We start from the raw sequence: 13,371 nt of genomic DNA, 5'->3' as shown, positions 1-13,371 counted from the left end.
ATCTGGTTTTCTAGATGTCAAATTTACTTTAATGAGACACTAAATCATCCTGAATTCAGAGTTCCCTGCTAGCAGTTTTGGTAGACTACCCTGATGTCCATGCAGCCCTCCTTTTGGCCTGTAGGAGATACCACACAATCTGCTAAGAGAAGATGGAATTTGGTGTTTTTTGGCTGCTGCCAATTCCACGTCACAAACATGCAAGCTAAAGAAAATGACTGTGAATTAATTCCTGGGGGCTTTGTGTTCCAAAGTATTTATCCTGATTTCTTTATGTTTCTGGACAATTACCCCATCTATGTATTCATCTTTTTGTCTCAAATTTTGTATATGTATTAAGGTAATAGCATTTGAATGTCTTCTGTAACAATACAGAACTGTTGGATTCGGAGGGATCACTTACTTCTACAGTCCTCTACTTGGGAAAGAAGAAATTTTCACTTCCTCAACTTAGTGATAGGTTTGCCTAGTATTGATAAGAATAATGGCCTTTATATAGCCTCAGTAGCTTCAGATCATACTGGAGTCATCTTTTTCCCACTTACACTGAAGTGGAACAGTGCACACAAAATTAGGCAGTAAAGACACAGCTTGATGAGCCAGTATTATTAACCAAAAGATGGTACCAAGATCTTCACAAATTTGCAATGGAAATATTTTGTTTAAATACTCCTGTGGTAAGCACATAATCCAGAGATGGTAAGCTATGCACTTGGGAGATTTTTTTTCTTAAAAGAACATGAACAGATAGACCCCAACATACAAAATAAAACCCAAGCAGTGAAAACACTACTTGTTCAGTTTTAGTAATGCTGTAATTAAGAGCCATAGTTATAGAAACTGTTTTTAAAAGAAAGTAACAAAAGCACATTAAATTTATTTACATCAAGAATTGAGTTTTAACTTCCCAAAGTTTCAGTTGAGAGTCTCTCTATTAAAAAGCCTTAAATCTGCATTTACGGTAGACTGTGCAATTGAATATTAGTACCAAGTACCCAAATTGGGTTCTATATTTGTATGTGACTGGTGCCTTCATAAAACTGCTAATGCAAATGGGTGATCCATACCCTTTCATTAATTACTATCAGATTTATTAGCTAAAATACTAGTAACTTGTACTGTCATAATCTGACATAACTGCAGTAGGGTAGAACTGTGTAAGCGTAAAACTGGAGACAAGTCAGGTTTTTATATTTCACCCAACCAATCCTTGAATATCTTGTTATAAAAATATATCTAATTAGACTATGTGGTAACAGTAAATTTATTTAAGTGCAGCCCACTAATTGAGCCCAGTAATTAAAATCAGCCTTCTGTGGTCCAAACCAAGCATTTATTTGACAGATGACAAAATATATCTCAGGCTCTAAGGGAACATAATATGATCATTCTGTACTGAACCAATTTAGAGCATCTTCATTACGCTTACAGTTGGATTGGTCTGTGCAAGATACCATGAAACTCTTGACTGAGTTCTCTCCTTTGTTTTTTTTCCTTATACCACCTTGAGGGGGTCTCTGTCTTTCTCAGACATGACTATGTTGACTTTGTTCTGTAGGTTGATAGCTAGCATGTCACGCAGCTCTGTCAAGAAGCCTCGCTCAGTGTTGCTGTGCTCACACAGAATAACACTTATCCCATTGGCGACTGCATCCAGAACATCATGGTGGGACATCTCTCCTGCCATTTGGAGGAAAAAAAGCCATGTATGTCACTAACAGTACAGTTTAGGTAACCAGTTCTTTGCAATGTATACAGAATCTTAGCTAGAAGCTGGGAAAATGTAACTGAGGATATAGCCCACAGGGGGGAATGCGACACCATCTGCTCAGTGTAAGAACATGGAACACTCCTGCTTTAGTGCCCCTTGAAGGACTTTCAGCTGATACCCCCACATACAAGTGAGATAGCAGCAGAAATTCCTTCTTCTCTTTGAACAGATACTGCCATTTGGGCACGAAAGAGTATGCACTCATTTGGAAAGTGGACTGTTTGGATGACATGGGTTGCTATGATGTAAGCACAGCAATTGGGAAGCCTTGTAAAGCAGTCTGAGGGTCAGCTCTCCAGGGCTGTTGGAGCATGCCTTACCAAAGAACTTGCTTGAACTAAGTACTAAAGAGTGCAAGGCAGACTTCACATTGTTGAGCAAAGTGTAGGGAGTAGCTATCCCACTGTTGGAAAAGAGGATAGAATTATAGAATAGTTAGGGTTGGAAAGGACCTTAAGATCATCTAGTTCCAACCCCCCTGCCACGGGCAGGGACACCTCACGCTAAACCGTATCACCCAAGGCTTCATCCAACCTGGTCTTGAACACTGCCAGGGATGGGGCATTCACAACCTCCCTGGGCAACCCATTCCAGTACCTCACCACCCTAACAGTAAAGAATTTCTTCCTTATATCCAGTCTAAACCTCTGCTGTTTAAGTTTCAACCCATTACCCCTTGTCCTATCACTACAGTCCCTAATGAAGAGTCCCTCCCCAGCATTCCTGTAGGCCCCCTTCAGATACTGGAAGGCTGCTAAGAGGTCTCCATGCAGCCTTCTCCCTTTGGTCAGATATACTATGGGGTTCCTTTGCAAGACTCTGTAGACTACATTATATTCCATTTTCCATTAGGGAACTCTGTAAAGAACTGAGGGATTACTTTGTATCTTGCCAAAGGAGACACACACTGAAAGCTGCAGCAGACTGCCATCAATACTGATTCTGTGTTGAAGTAATGCATGCATAGCAATGTTTTAATTCAAATAACCATCACTACACCTCACAGCTATCTGATGCACATTATTTCTACTTTAATGTTATTCTTTTATCATTTCAATAACTGTTTCTCAATTATTACAGGCAATAATGTCCAAATCTTTCAACACCCAGTCAACTCTTTTTTACTTTCTTCTCATCTAGTGACATAAATGTTATAAAGGTAACAAACGTAATCTTTTACCTGTGAGATAGAGGTCAGCTTCCACTCCCTTCAGGACACTGCTCCCAGAACCAGCACACAAAGCAGTTTTCTTCACTGGTGATTCTGCAGGATATAAAGGTGTTGCAGATTAACTGTGTCCTTCTGTCCAGCTCTCACATCAGTATTGCTATTGGTTGTTTCAGAATAATTATACCGTGCTTTTAGGGTCAAAATAAATTTGTTGGAGAAAGACACATCTGTGAGTTTGAAAGAGTCATGACCCTCTAACATCTCTGATACTGCAGCAAAATCCTCTATATGCTAAATGGATATGTAGATTTTCTTTTTTCTTTCAAGGGGTAGGAAGGTTTGTGGAAAACTACAGCATGGAATCTGGCTGCTGACTACTTCTCTCCTATTGAGGTGGTATTTAGTGAGATTTCTGAACCCTTTAATAGACTGGTACCCTTTCCAGGACTCTCATGTTCCACCATCATTAGTTTTCCAACTAATGATGCCACTAAGGAAGGATTTTGCCTCAGAGATAACTGTTTGCTAACTTCTAGCTCTCAAGACTATCTCAGTGCAGACTGAGAGCTGCTCCATGCCATTAAAAATTTGCCTGTTTGCTATGATTGATGATTCCAAGCTATTACATATGTGACAATGCCAGGGAATTTAACTGTAGTGCTCACACCACTACAAACCCACACCATAATGACAGGCTTCAAAATAGTTTAGGGTTTTTTTTATGCAACTGATAGTTTAAGAGTCTTCTAATAAGACTTCTCTCCCATAAGTTACAAAGACTTCTCAATAAATTTGCTCTCACAAATTCTAACAGCTGTGCTTCTTGGAGATTTGGATAGTTAATTGGGATATGAGGATGCTTGCTCCGTGTTTACTAGTGACCCACTGTTTGAGCTAGGATAGCTCACCTTCTTTGCCACTATTTCTTTTTCATCAAAGTGTGGATGGTTAAATGTTCATAAGGATACCATGAAGCGCCTTATTATTTTAAGGTGCTTTGAAATTTAACATTCACAGAAGGAAGAGTACAATGAAATAGTACACATGTGTGTCCAACATCCCAGGGGGGAGAAAATCTTTGTCATTTCACAAATTATTATAAAGGATGTCTCATATTCAACTTGTGCTGTCCCTTCTTCACTGTGATATCCAGCATAATCTAGAACTTCCAAGTAAAAAACACAGATAAAATTATTTTTGTGTGATTGTGTCACATAACTAATAAAATGCTGTTTCTTGTCTTTTAGCAAGGCTTCATACTACCTGGAAGTGAAACTATCCAAGGCAGCAGTAGTTCACACACTCATGTTCACACTCACACTCCTTATCTTGCTGGAACACTAGTGCTAATGGACAGTCTTACTTGCAGGCCTGTTTACCTAGTGTCTTGCCCATTCCCACAGCTAAACGGACATGCGGTAATTTTAGGTGGCTTTTGATACGCTCAGTTATGTCTGACAAGGACACTGGCTTGCTCAGTGTGCACAGACGTCCCATTCCAGTATGGGGAAGCAGAGGCTGAAAAGAAATTAAAATTACTGTAAGAAAGCTGACACCAGAAGTACTCATCACTTTCCATGTTGTCCATAGATGAGTATCTTGGGCACTCAGTAATGCGTAGAAGTTTGTATGTAGAGTTCTTGAATGTAACTTAGTTAACTACACCAGATATGGAACTGAACTAGCATTAGTGTATGCCACAGCTATTTTCATTGCTCTGGAAAATGCATGTGGCTTCAAATCCCCACAGATCAGTATTTCAGAGCACTGACAGGACAGCATAGGAAACCTATGATGCTACTGACTATTGGATTTCAGTGTTCAGAGTGCTCAGCGCATGCAAGTAGTACATTCACTGGAAGCAATACATTTAATTTGTTACCTTTTGTAATAAGAGAATCTCAGTCCTCTCATAAAGGCTGTTCTGGGACAATAATGCAATCACCTTCAACAGTGCTTTCTGAGAGCAGTTCAAACTGACTCTTATTTGCTCCTCACCTTCAACCCTGAGGAAAGATATGGTTGGTGCATTCTAAGAAACTAGACAGAACTTCAGCTTCATATTAATTTAAACCAAAGCTATTCTATCCCCATGGCTATTCTACCACACAGAAATGAAACAAGAAAGCATTGTAATAGCCTAGCCCAGCCTTGTCTACTCTCATGGAAGAAACAGATATGGGAATTTAACTCAACCGTCCTCTTCAAATTTCTTGTTAATGCTCATCTTTACCAGCTCTAACCTATGTGATGCTACACTGAGTCACTGTTATCATTTAGCAGAACACAGACTGATCAGAAAGGGATCATTATCCCTTAAGTTTCTAGATCTGTTGCTGAAAAAAATAGCAGCAAAGCACAAAGGAGCAAAGAGATTATGACAGTTGTATACAATTCCAGCAACTTACTCTTTCAAACAGAAAGAATACAACATTAGAGGATGAAGCAGATACCTGGCAGGGAGAGTAGTGAGACACGAGATCTCTTGGATGTCTTTGATTTTGGACAGCACCGTGTCTAGATGCTCAGTGTTGCCTGTGCAGAATTCTACCCGGTGAGTGCCCTCAGTTGGACAGCTTGGTGCAGTTGATGGACGCAGAGGGATGGAAGTACAGGCACCTGAGAAAACAATGCAAGACTGCTGCTTTAGAAAGCTGGCCAAGTATCCTAATACCAATCTAGTACATACGATAAAGAGATACAACAAAAAGGTGCGAGTTTTGCACAGGAATCCATTTTCCCTGATCAGAGCCAAGGACTTCCTGCCTTGTCTCCATTAGGCACAATCTATTTTAAGTGCAAAGCAGCTGCTGTGATACAGAATTTGTCATTCTTAAGGCCATCCACTTTATCCTAAGAACTGTAAAAAAAGCAAAATAGTTTCTGGTTTGAAATTCAGTCTGGAAAGGACAGAAATGTTTTCATTTATGAACCTTAATACAGAATAAAAATCTAAAAGAATTTCAGACACCCTAAGTCCTTTGCAAACAATGAGATCTTGCCCTTTATAAATTCACAGTGATAATCTAAAGTCGGTGGTCTAAACTTTGCAACCAAGATGACCAATACTCTGCACCAGCTCTGAAAACATTTAATAGTAGCTCCTGCAGTGTTTGTGTTTGGTTTTCCTCACACAGCTCTGCTCTGTATACTTGGGATACTGAAAAGAACTCAAGATTACTAGAGGAATTAAAAAACCCTCTTCAAAGCATACCTGTAAAAGCTGGAAGAAAGGAAAGTGAGGAAAAGCCCAACATACAATAGCACATACTGATTAATAATGATAACCTTTTTGTTTGTTTGTTTAACAGAATCTCACCAAGTCCCTTTGCTAGCCAGTCATTGACTCCGTGAGGTATGGCATCGTATGCAGTATGCGGAGAGTAAATCCCAATTCTGTGCTCCAGGGCTCGGACAACCAGCCGTTCCTTCCAGGTCTTCCACGTTACTCGCTTGAGTGGTGTGAATACAGGAGGGTGGTAAGAAAGAATAAGGTCTGCATTCTTCTGCACTGCCTCTTCCATCACTTCCTCAGTGAGATCGTTAGTGAGGAAGAGGGTGTTCACAGTGTGGGGAGGACTGGGTTCCACCAGCAAGCCCACATTATCCCAGCTTTCAGCCAGAGAGAGGGATGCAAAGTCATTCAGGGCTGAAACCAGCTCACCGAGATTCATGCGGGAGCGTGAGGGCCGGTGTCCCAAAGCACGGATGCAGCGCAGCGGGAGGTGAAGCAGCTGCGTGCCAGGCAGCAGCATGCAGCAGTCTGCAGAGGGGTAAACCCGGCAGGAATCAGCGCTGGTGACCGCGCACCTGAACCCGCAGCTCCAAGAGCCTTTATGGTACGCCGGAAGAACGGCGGCCCCGCTCCTTGCAACTACCGCCGCCAGGCTCCGCCCTCCTCTCGCCGCGCAGCAGGTCCCGGGCTGCCTGTGGAGCCTGCGCTGGGTTCCGCCGCGCTGGCGGCTTAGGGACAGCTCTTAGCAGCGCTGTGCTGGGGGGCGAGGTGCGGCCGGAACGTTGGTGCGTGCGGGAGGGGAGCCTCTTCCTGGCTGGGATCCGGCCTGGGCAGGTTTGTGCTAGGCCTCTACGGCTGGGCGAGGGTGAAGCGGCGGGGCGGCGGCGGCGGAGGGCCGAGCAGGGCTGCCGCTCTGCGGCCTCCCGAGAGGGTCGCTGGGCTGTGGAGGAGCCGGGCCCTACGTTGCGGTGATGTAGCGGCGGGACGGGCGAAGAGAGAACGGGGTGAAGAGTGAAGAATGAAGATGAAAGAGGCAGGGCCCGAGGCCGCTGCTGGCGGGTCTCTCGGCTTCGGTGAGAGAGGCCTTGCCAAGCCTGGGGGCAGGCAGGGAGGGCAGAGTACGGGGAGGAAACCAGCGTGTTGGTTCCTACACAGCTGCTGTTTTCTTAGCAGAATTCCAAGTGCTTTCTTTGGAAATCTTGAGGAGGCAACGAAAAGTTTGATGCTGTGCTTGTATGCAGCTGCTTGTCTGTTGCAGGCCCGCACAGCTGTCGGAAGGCGGCTCCAAATCACACTTCTATTTAGGGACTGAAGTGTGCCTTTTAGCTGTTCATTTCAGTCCTTCAGAAAACCGTCAACTTTGAGACAGCTCGATTGCTTGGTATAGGCGTACATCTTAGGAAAACGGGTTTGCCCCCCATTCCCCTTCTTTAAGCGATTTTATTCTACTCCTTTCTAGTTCTACGCTACAGGATAGTGTAAAACAAAAATAAATAGAATGAGAATTCTAGTTATGTGCTGCACACTAATGTAGAACATTTATCCGCAGAGTTGCTTGAGTCTAAAACTATGTGCTGTAAAATCATAGAACCACACGTATTTTAGAATCCAACAGAGTTGGGAAAAAGTGGAAAAAACCCTAACAGGTTTGCTGTTTTCTTGTCAGGAAATTGCTGTATGCAGATCTACCTGTGCTGTTTGATGAGCAGACATGGTGAGAAAAACAACACTTTTTTATATTCTCTTTCTTTCTGAAACAGTAATCTCTTGGACAGCAAGTGCTACTCTGCATCTCAGAGAATTGCACATTTTACTCTGATGCTGTGAAGAACTTCTAACCAAAAGTTTAGGTTTTCATTTCAGATTTGTAACAAGATATTGTGAAAAGGGAAATAGGCCAGTTTACATCAGTATAAAATATAATTGCATTTTTGGTTCTAAGATCCTACATTTTAATCCCGCTTTGGCTAATATTTGTAATCTGATTGGGTTTGTAGTATCACAGGAGTGTTATTTGGGTGGTAAGCACATATCCCCGCTTGAGCATGTGTAACCTTCTGCACTCGCAGGCTTTTTAAAGTTGAGCAAATCAGGAAATAAAGATTAAGACTATGTGTTTTCATTCTTCAGCTTGGCAATTGAGTGACAGGGTAGGTCCAGTTCACAAACACATAGTGTATCTCTGGAGAGTAACAGCATGAAACAGAGCTTCTGCATAAGGATGGCGAACTTGATTTGTCCTGAAACTGAATGAAGCCAAGTGCTTTCCGGTGATTTCCCTGGAAATGTGGAAGCTTTGTGACATTAGCTTTGCCTGTGGCCAAGCCCTGTGACAATGGTTATTCGCAGTGGGAACTTGGTTGTGTTCTTGGTGGGACTGGGAAATGAAACTGAGTCTGTTAGTGTTTCATTGCTGATTTAATTACTATTTTCTGCCTTTTGCTCAGGCTGTCACGCTGCATACTGATGTAGGAGATATTAAAGTGGAACTGTTCTGTGAGCGTACACCAAAGACTTGCGAAGTAAGTTGAGTTACAGGAGCAGGATTGCCTGGTGCTGAAACAAAGCAGTAGAAATAGTGAAGCCTGTAAAGGAGGACAAGTGGCTTTTGCAGTTCATCTTTTCAGATACTGGAATAGAATCATTGTATGGTTAGGGTTGGAAGGGACCTTAAAGATCATCTAGTTGCAGCCCCTAACATTTTAAGCTGTTACAGTGCCTATTCCACTAGTGGAACTGTGTACTTTGTCCAGCTGCCTAGAGTTCTGCTGGATGTTTCTCACCAGATAAGGTTTAGCTAAGGACCCCTTTCTCCAAGTTCCAGCATCTCCCAAAGCATCCTTTGTCCTTAATGGAAAACAACGACATGTGGCCTGGAATTCCCCATTTCCTTGGGTTTGCTTGTACTCACATAGATTATGTGGTACTTTAAAAGTGAGAACTGCTTCCTGGTTTGTCAGAGGCCCCTGGTTTTGCTTTCTGCAATAAACTTAACCTTAAATTGAAATCAGTTTGTTTTTTTTTAACTAACTAACAAAGCTGAGGCGTGAAGTTATTGATTACAAAATTAGATTTGCAAAATAAACATAAACATGTTGAATGAGAGTGATACTTCTGAGTATGTCTGGGGCTCCTTGTTTGTACCTCAAGTCAAGCAACCTTCTGCTGTCAGGTGTTTTGTTAAATGCTCTGATCTGTGACACTGTCAAAAGTGTGTATCATCTATAATTCGTTGATGACTATTCTGTGTCAATAGTGTGTGGAATTCATGTGGTCACAGTGGAAAGCAGAGGCAAAAGGGTTGGCCTTGCTCTGGCCAATGCTGTCATTTTAGGAAGAGGATACTATTTCTGCGTTGTTTGTTAATAAAATTTGTTTCATTTTTTTAGAATTTCCTGGCTCTTTGTGCTAGTAACTACTATAATGGATGTATATTTCACCGGAATATAAAGGGCTTCATGGTTCAGACCGGGGATCCATTAGGTAAATTCTTCTGTCCGGTTCTCTCCATAGAAAAAGATACATAAAAAGAAAATGTAAGTTAAAAATAAAAATCCTTATAACTATATATATTAAAATAAAACTATCAGTAAATTAAAAATAAAATATAAGAATTACTGTATTGTTGATGGAGGTATTTCTGATGGGATTAGCTTTCTGTGGTGAGCCAGAAATGAGACAGGGCAGCTGCGACACTGGTTCTAAATAATGGTGCAGTAGCAAAGGGTTCTACAAACTTTAGTTGATCCAGGTGTTTCCACTCAGTGTGATGGTTCTGACTTGCCACCTGTTGAACAGGTAGCAGTTGCTGCTGTGCTTTCTTCCCAAAAAGCTATGCTGCCCCTGAAACATTTGGGGAAAATGTCCTAGAGAGTGTCAGCTGTTTGGAAGAAAGTGTGATTCAAGTGTGTGTCTGTAACAACACTGAATTAAATTTGAGGCTACATCAGTGGTTTGTTTAGCTGCGTAATGAGTGTTCCTTCTACGTTTTGTCTCTGCTCTGTATCAAGACATGAGAATCCAGGGTCTTCCTCAAACAAATTACAGGCTATTGTTTTTGTTGTAAAATGTTGTAAAAGAACAGTACATAATTTATGAAATTTTTCAGTCTGAAAATGCAGTAATCTTTTTTGGTGCTTCTCTGTCAGGCACTGGGAAAGGAGGTAACAGCATCTGGGGCAAGAAGTTTGAAGACGAATTCAGTGAATACCTAAAGGTATTTCTGTGCTCTCAATATGCGGCTATGTTTTCATCCAAATTTTGTTTACAGATTGGAGAATGATCAGCATTGTGTTGTGCTGTATTAAATGCTTCTTTTGTAATTGTAAAGCAAAGCCTGATCCTGCAATAGAGGGATAGAAAGCTTGTTATTAAACTAGGAACAGGCACTTCTGTACTTGGCAAGTTAGGTTTGAGGATTTTCATCATTGAAAACAGAAAAAGAAAGACAAATACTTAGGACAAAGTATTTTTCATACACTGAAGGCAAGGAAGTAATTTTTCTTTGTAAGAGAGTTTGAGGAGCTTAATGTGGACTGTGATGGAATTTTAGCAACCAAGATATGGTTTTAATGATGGTATTAAGGCAGAGTCCTAATTCACAGAGAACTTTGTACACATTATGCACTTGTGAAAGCAAGGCTGGTTTCATGTGGAGTTTTTTGCCCTTTCAGCACAGTGTCCGTGGGGTGGTTTCAATGGCAAACAGTGGTCCGAATACCAATGGATCGCAGTTCTTCATCACTTATGGCAAGCAACCGCACCTCGACATGAAGTACACTGTGTTTGGCAAGTAAGTGACCCAGCTGTGTGCCTCTTCACTACAGTGGCCTCTGATGGATCTGAGTATTTCAGGGAACATGCAATGCAAATTTGGAAGGTTCTGGTTCTAAAATCTTTAAAATATTGGATGTGTGTATTTAAATGTATGCTCTTTCACTGTCAGCGGAATTAGTTGCTCCAAAATTCCGTCCCCTTTTTCTTAGTAGTAGGGAATTCAGTGGAAAGAGGTATATTAAAAATTCCCTCTGAATGGAGCTTCCACACACACCCCTCCTCCCCCCCCCCCCCCCCCCCCCCCCGAGGGAGTTACTCCAGCATGCTTTTTAATCCCTGCCCATAGAGATGCAGGCTTATTTTAAGCCAGCTCCAGAAGAACCCAATACACAGTTGCAGAGTTTACCCAGAAGCAAGAATCTGATTTGGGACTGGATCTGGGGGTGGGTGTGGTAGTGACATGGTAATGCTTCTGTTTAGGTGGAACTTCCTGTTGGTCAGATTAAGATTTATGGAACTGACAGTATGTAAACTCAGGTGAGGTTCAGGTGCATCATTATTTTAGAACATTCTGATGTTAATAGACACTACTGATACCGTGTCATCCTTAAAGCAACTGCTTGAGTCTTTCAGATACTAATTTTTCTGTCTCGAAATCATGGTAATGTCTTTTCTTCCGGTTGTTAAAACTCTCTAGTGTACAAGTGAGGAAAAAGTTGCCTTTTATTAAATGGAGTTAAATATTTAAAGGAAAGTACTGAAATGTGAAAATGTATTTTCTACATCTTGTTTATTGACATTTAAGCGTTATTTTTCTTTAAATTTCTGAGTTTGTTTAGAAGTGTGATTGAGGGTAGGTTTTTTTAGACCTCTTTCTTACAAAAGAGTAGCAGCTCTGACAGATGAACTTTGCCAGATGAACTGCCAGTGGCATTTCTGAATAATCCTGCCCCAGTTGCAGTACCAGCAGAACAGCATATATGTGTCCCTGTTGGTCCACAGTCCAGTGTCCTAGATTCAAAGAGGTGATGCATCTGACTGAATTGAACTGTGAACAGCATGTATTTTCTACCTATTCGTTACTGGGTGGAAAAAACCTGCCAAGATTTACCAGAGCTTTTTAGACAAAAAAGAGGTATATTAGAGCAATCTCTCTTGACACTCCTGCAGCCAGAGCAGGAAATCTGAAGGCATAAACCTATTTGAGTCATAGACGTAGCAGTCTTCCAGTATCTGAAGGGGGCCTACAGGGATTCTGGGGAAGGACTATTCATTAGGGACTGTAGTGATAGGACAAGGGGTAACAGGTTGAAACTTAAACAGCAGAGGTTTAGACTAGATATAAGGAAGAAATTCTTTACTGTGAGGGTGGTGAGGTACTGGAATGGGTTGCCCAGGGACGTAGTGAATGCTCCATCCCTGGCAGTGTTCAAGACCAGGTTGGATGAAGCCTTGGGTGATATGGTTTAGTGTGAGGTGTCCCTGCCCATGGCAGGGGGGTTGGAACTAGATGATCTTGAGGTCCTTTCCAATCCTAGCTATTCTATGATTCTATGATTTACACAGTTGTTAATGATTCTGTCCAATCTTGTCTTTGACTCATAAGGTTAGGAGTGATAATCTCACATTTGGAAATTGATTTTCCAGCCATAGGATTTTAGGAAGTCACAGTGAGGTTTGGTATGGCCAGTGTCTTGCTGCTGTTTAAGCCTATACTATGATAGGTCAGTCCTGCCTACCAGGAAGTGCAGCCAGGGTCTTTACACAGCTATGGTTGGTATAAAATATGATAATACTGTCAGGTCAGTGGGAATTATTTGTATAGAATCTGTCATGGCTGCTTACCATTTTCTTTCAAAAGATGTTATGTGCTATACATAAAGTATTGGCTGTGTTACTTGTATCATTTGCTTCTGAAGTCCTTGCCCTGTGACACTTAACTGTAAAGTGCTTTGAGATATCTCAATTATGAAATTTAAATCATTAATAGAAGGTGATTCCTGGCACTTCTGCTTTTCTTCCAGAGTTATTGATGGCTTGGAGACCCTGGATGAGCTGGAAAAGCTGCCTGTGAATGAGAAAACCTACAGACCTCTTAATGATGTTCGCATTAAAGACATTACAATTCATGCCAACCCTTTTGCTCTGTAGCTGCAGAGTGCCTCGACACATTCTGTAGGGACAGATCAGATTGACTGCTGGATTATGGGGTTTAAAAGTATATTTCAAAAGGGTTACCTGAGATGGATCATACCTTTGCTCATTGAACACAGGATCTTCAGGAGCTGTGATGTTGTTTAAGTGTTGTCACAGAGGGATCTGGTGTTTTAGAAGCCAGTTTTCACAGAGTATCTTCCAGGATTTTGATTTTTAAGCATTGCTTTTTTTCTACTGGTAAAATAAAGATGTAAAAAGATA

General features: G+C 41.6%; 2 protein-coding genes across 3 annotated transcripts; one reads left to right on the top strand and one right to left on the bottom strand.

Moving 5' to 3' along the window:
* Positions 1-1,314: 1,314 nt before the first annotated feature.
* NIF3L1 (NGG1 interacting factor 3 like 1) lies at positions 1,315-6,814 on the bottom strand. The gene is made up of 6 exons (XM_005145548.4): positions 6,262-6,814; positions 5,396-5,561; positions 4,825-4,948; positions 4,322-4,460; positions 2,952-3,035; positions 1,315-1,680 (listed from the first exon to the last, which is right to left on the bottom strand). Exons 1-6 carry the CDS (start codon positions 6,695-6,697, stop codon positions 1,496-1,498), a joined length of 1,134 nt encoding a protein of 377 aa, XP_005145605.2. The 5' UTR covers positions 6,698-6,814; the 3' UTR covers positions 1,315-1,495.
* Positions 6,815-6,840: 26 nt separating this feature from the next.
* Positions 6,841-13,371, top strand: PPIL3 (peptidylprolyl isomerase like 3). 2 transcript variants are annotated; one of them, XM_005145549.2, is made up of 7 exons: positions 6,841-7,011; positions 7,844-7,891; positions 8,625-8,699; positions 9,567-9,660; positions 10,326-10,393; positions 10,851-10,969; positions 12,978-13,371. In XM_005145549.2, the coding sequence occupies exons 2-7, from the start codon at positions 7,889-7,891 to the stop codon at positions 13,102-13,104; spliced, it is 486 nt and encodes a 161-aa protein (XP_005145606.1). In that variant the 5' UTR covers positions 6,841-7,011; positions 7,844-7,888; the 3' UTR covers positions 13,105-13,371. The 2 variants fall into 2 exon arrangements, with proteins under 2 accessions (XP_005145606.1, XP_030901716.1); XM_031045856.2 differs by lacking the exon at positions 6,841-7,011 and adding an exon at positions 7,031-7,250.

Source organism: Melopsittacus undulatus, chromosome 8 (genome assembly GCF_012275295.1).
Source record: "Melopsittacus undulatus isolate bMelUnd1 chromosome 8, bMelUnd1.mat.Z, whole genome shotgun sequence".
NCBI lineage: Eukaryota > Metazoa > Chordata > Aves > Psittaciformes > Psittaculidae > Melopsittacus > Melopsittacus undulatus.
This window is presented reverse-complemented; position numbering and strand designations above follow the sequence as displayed.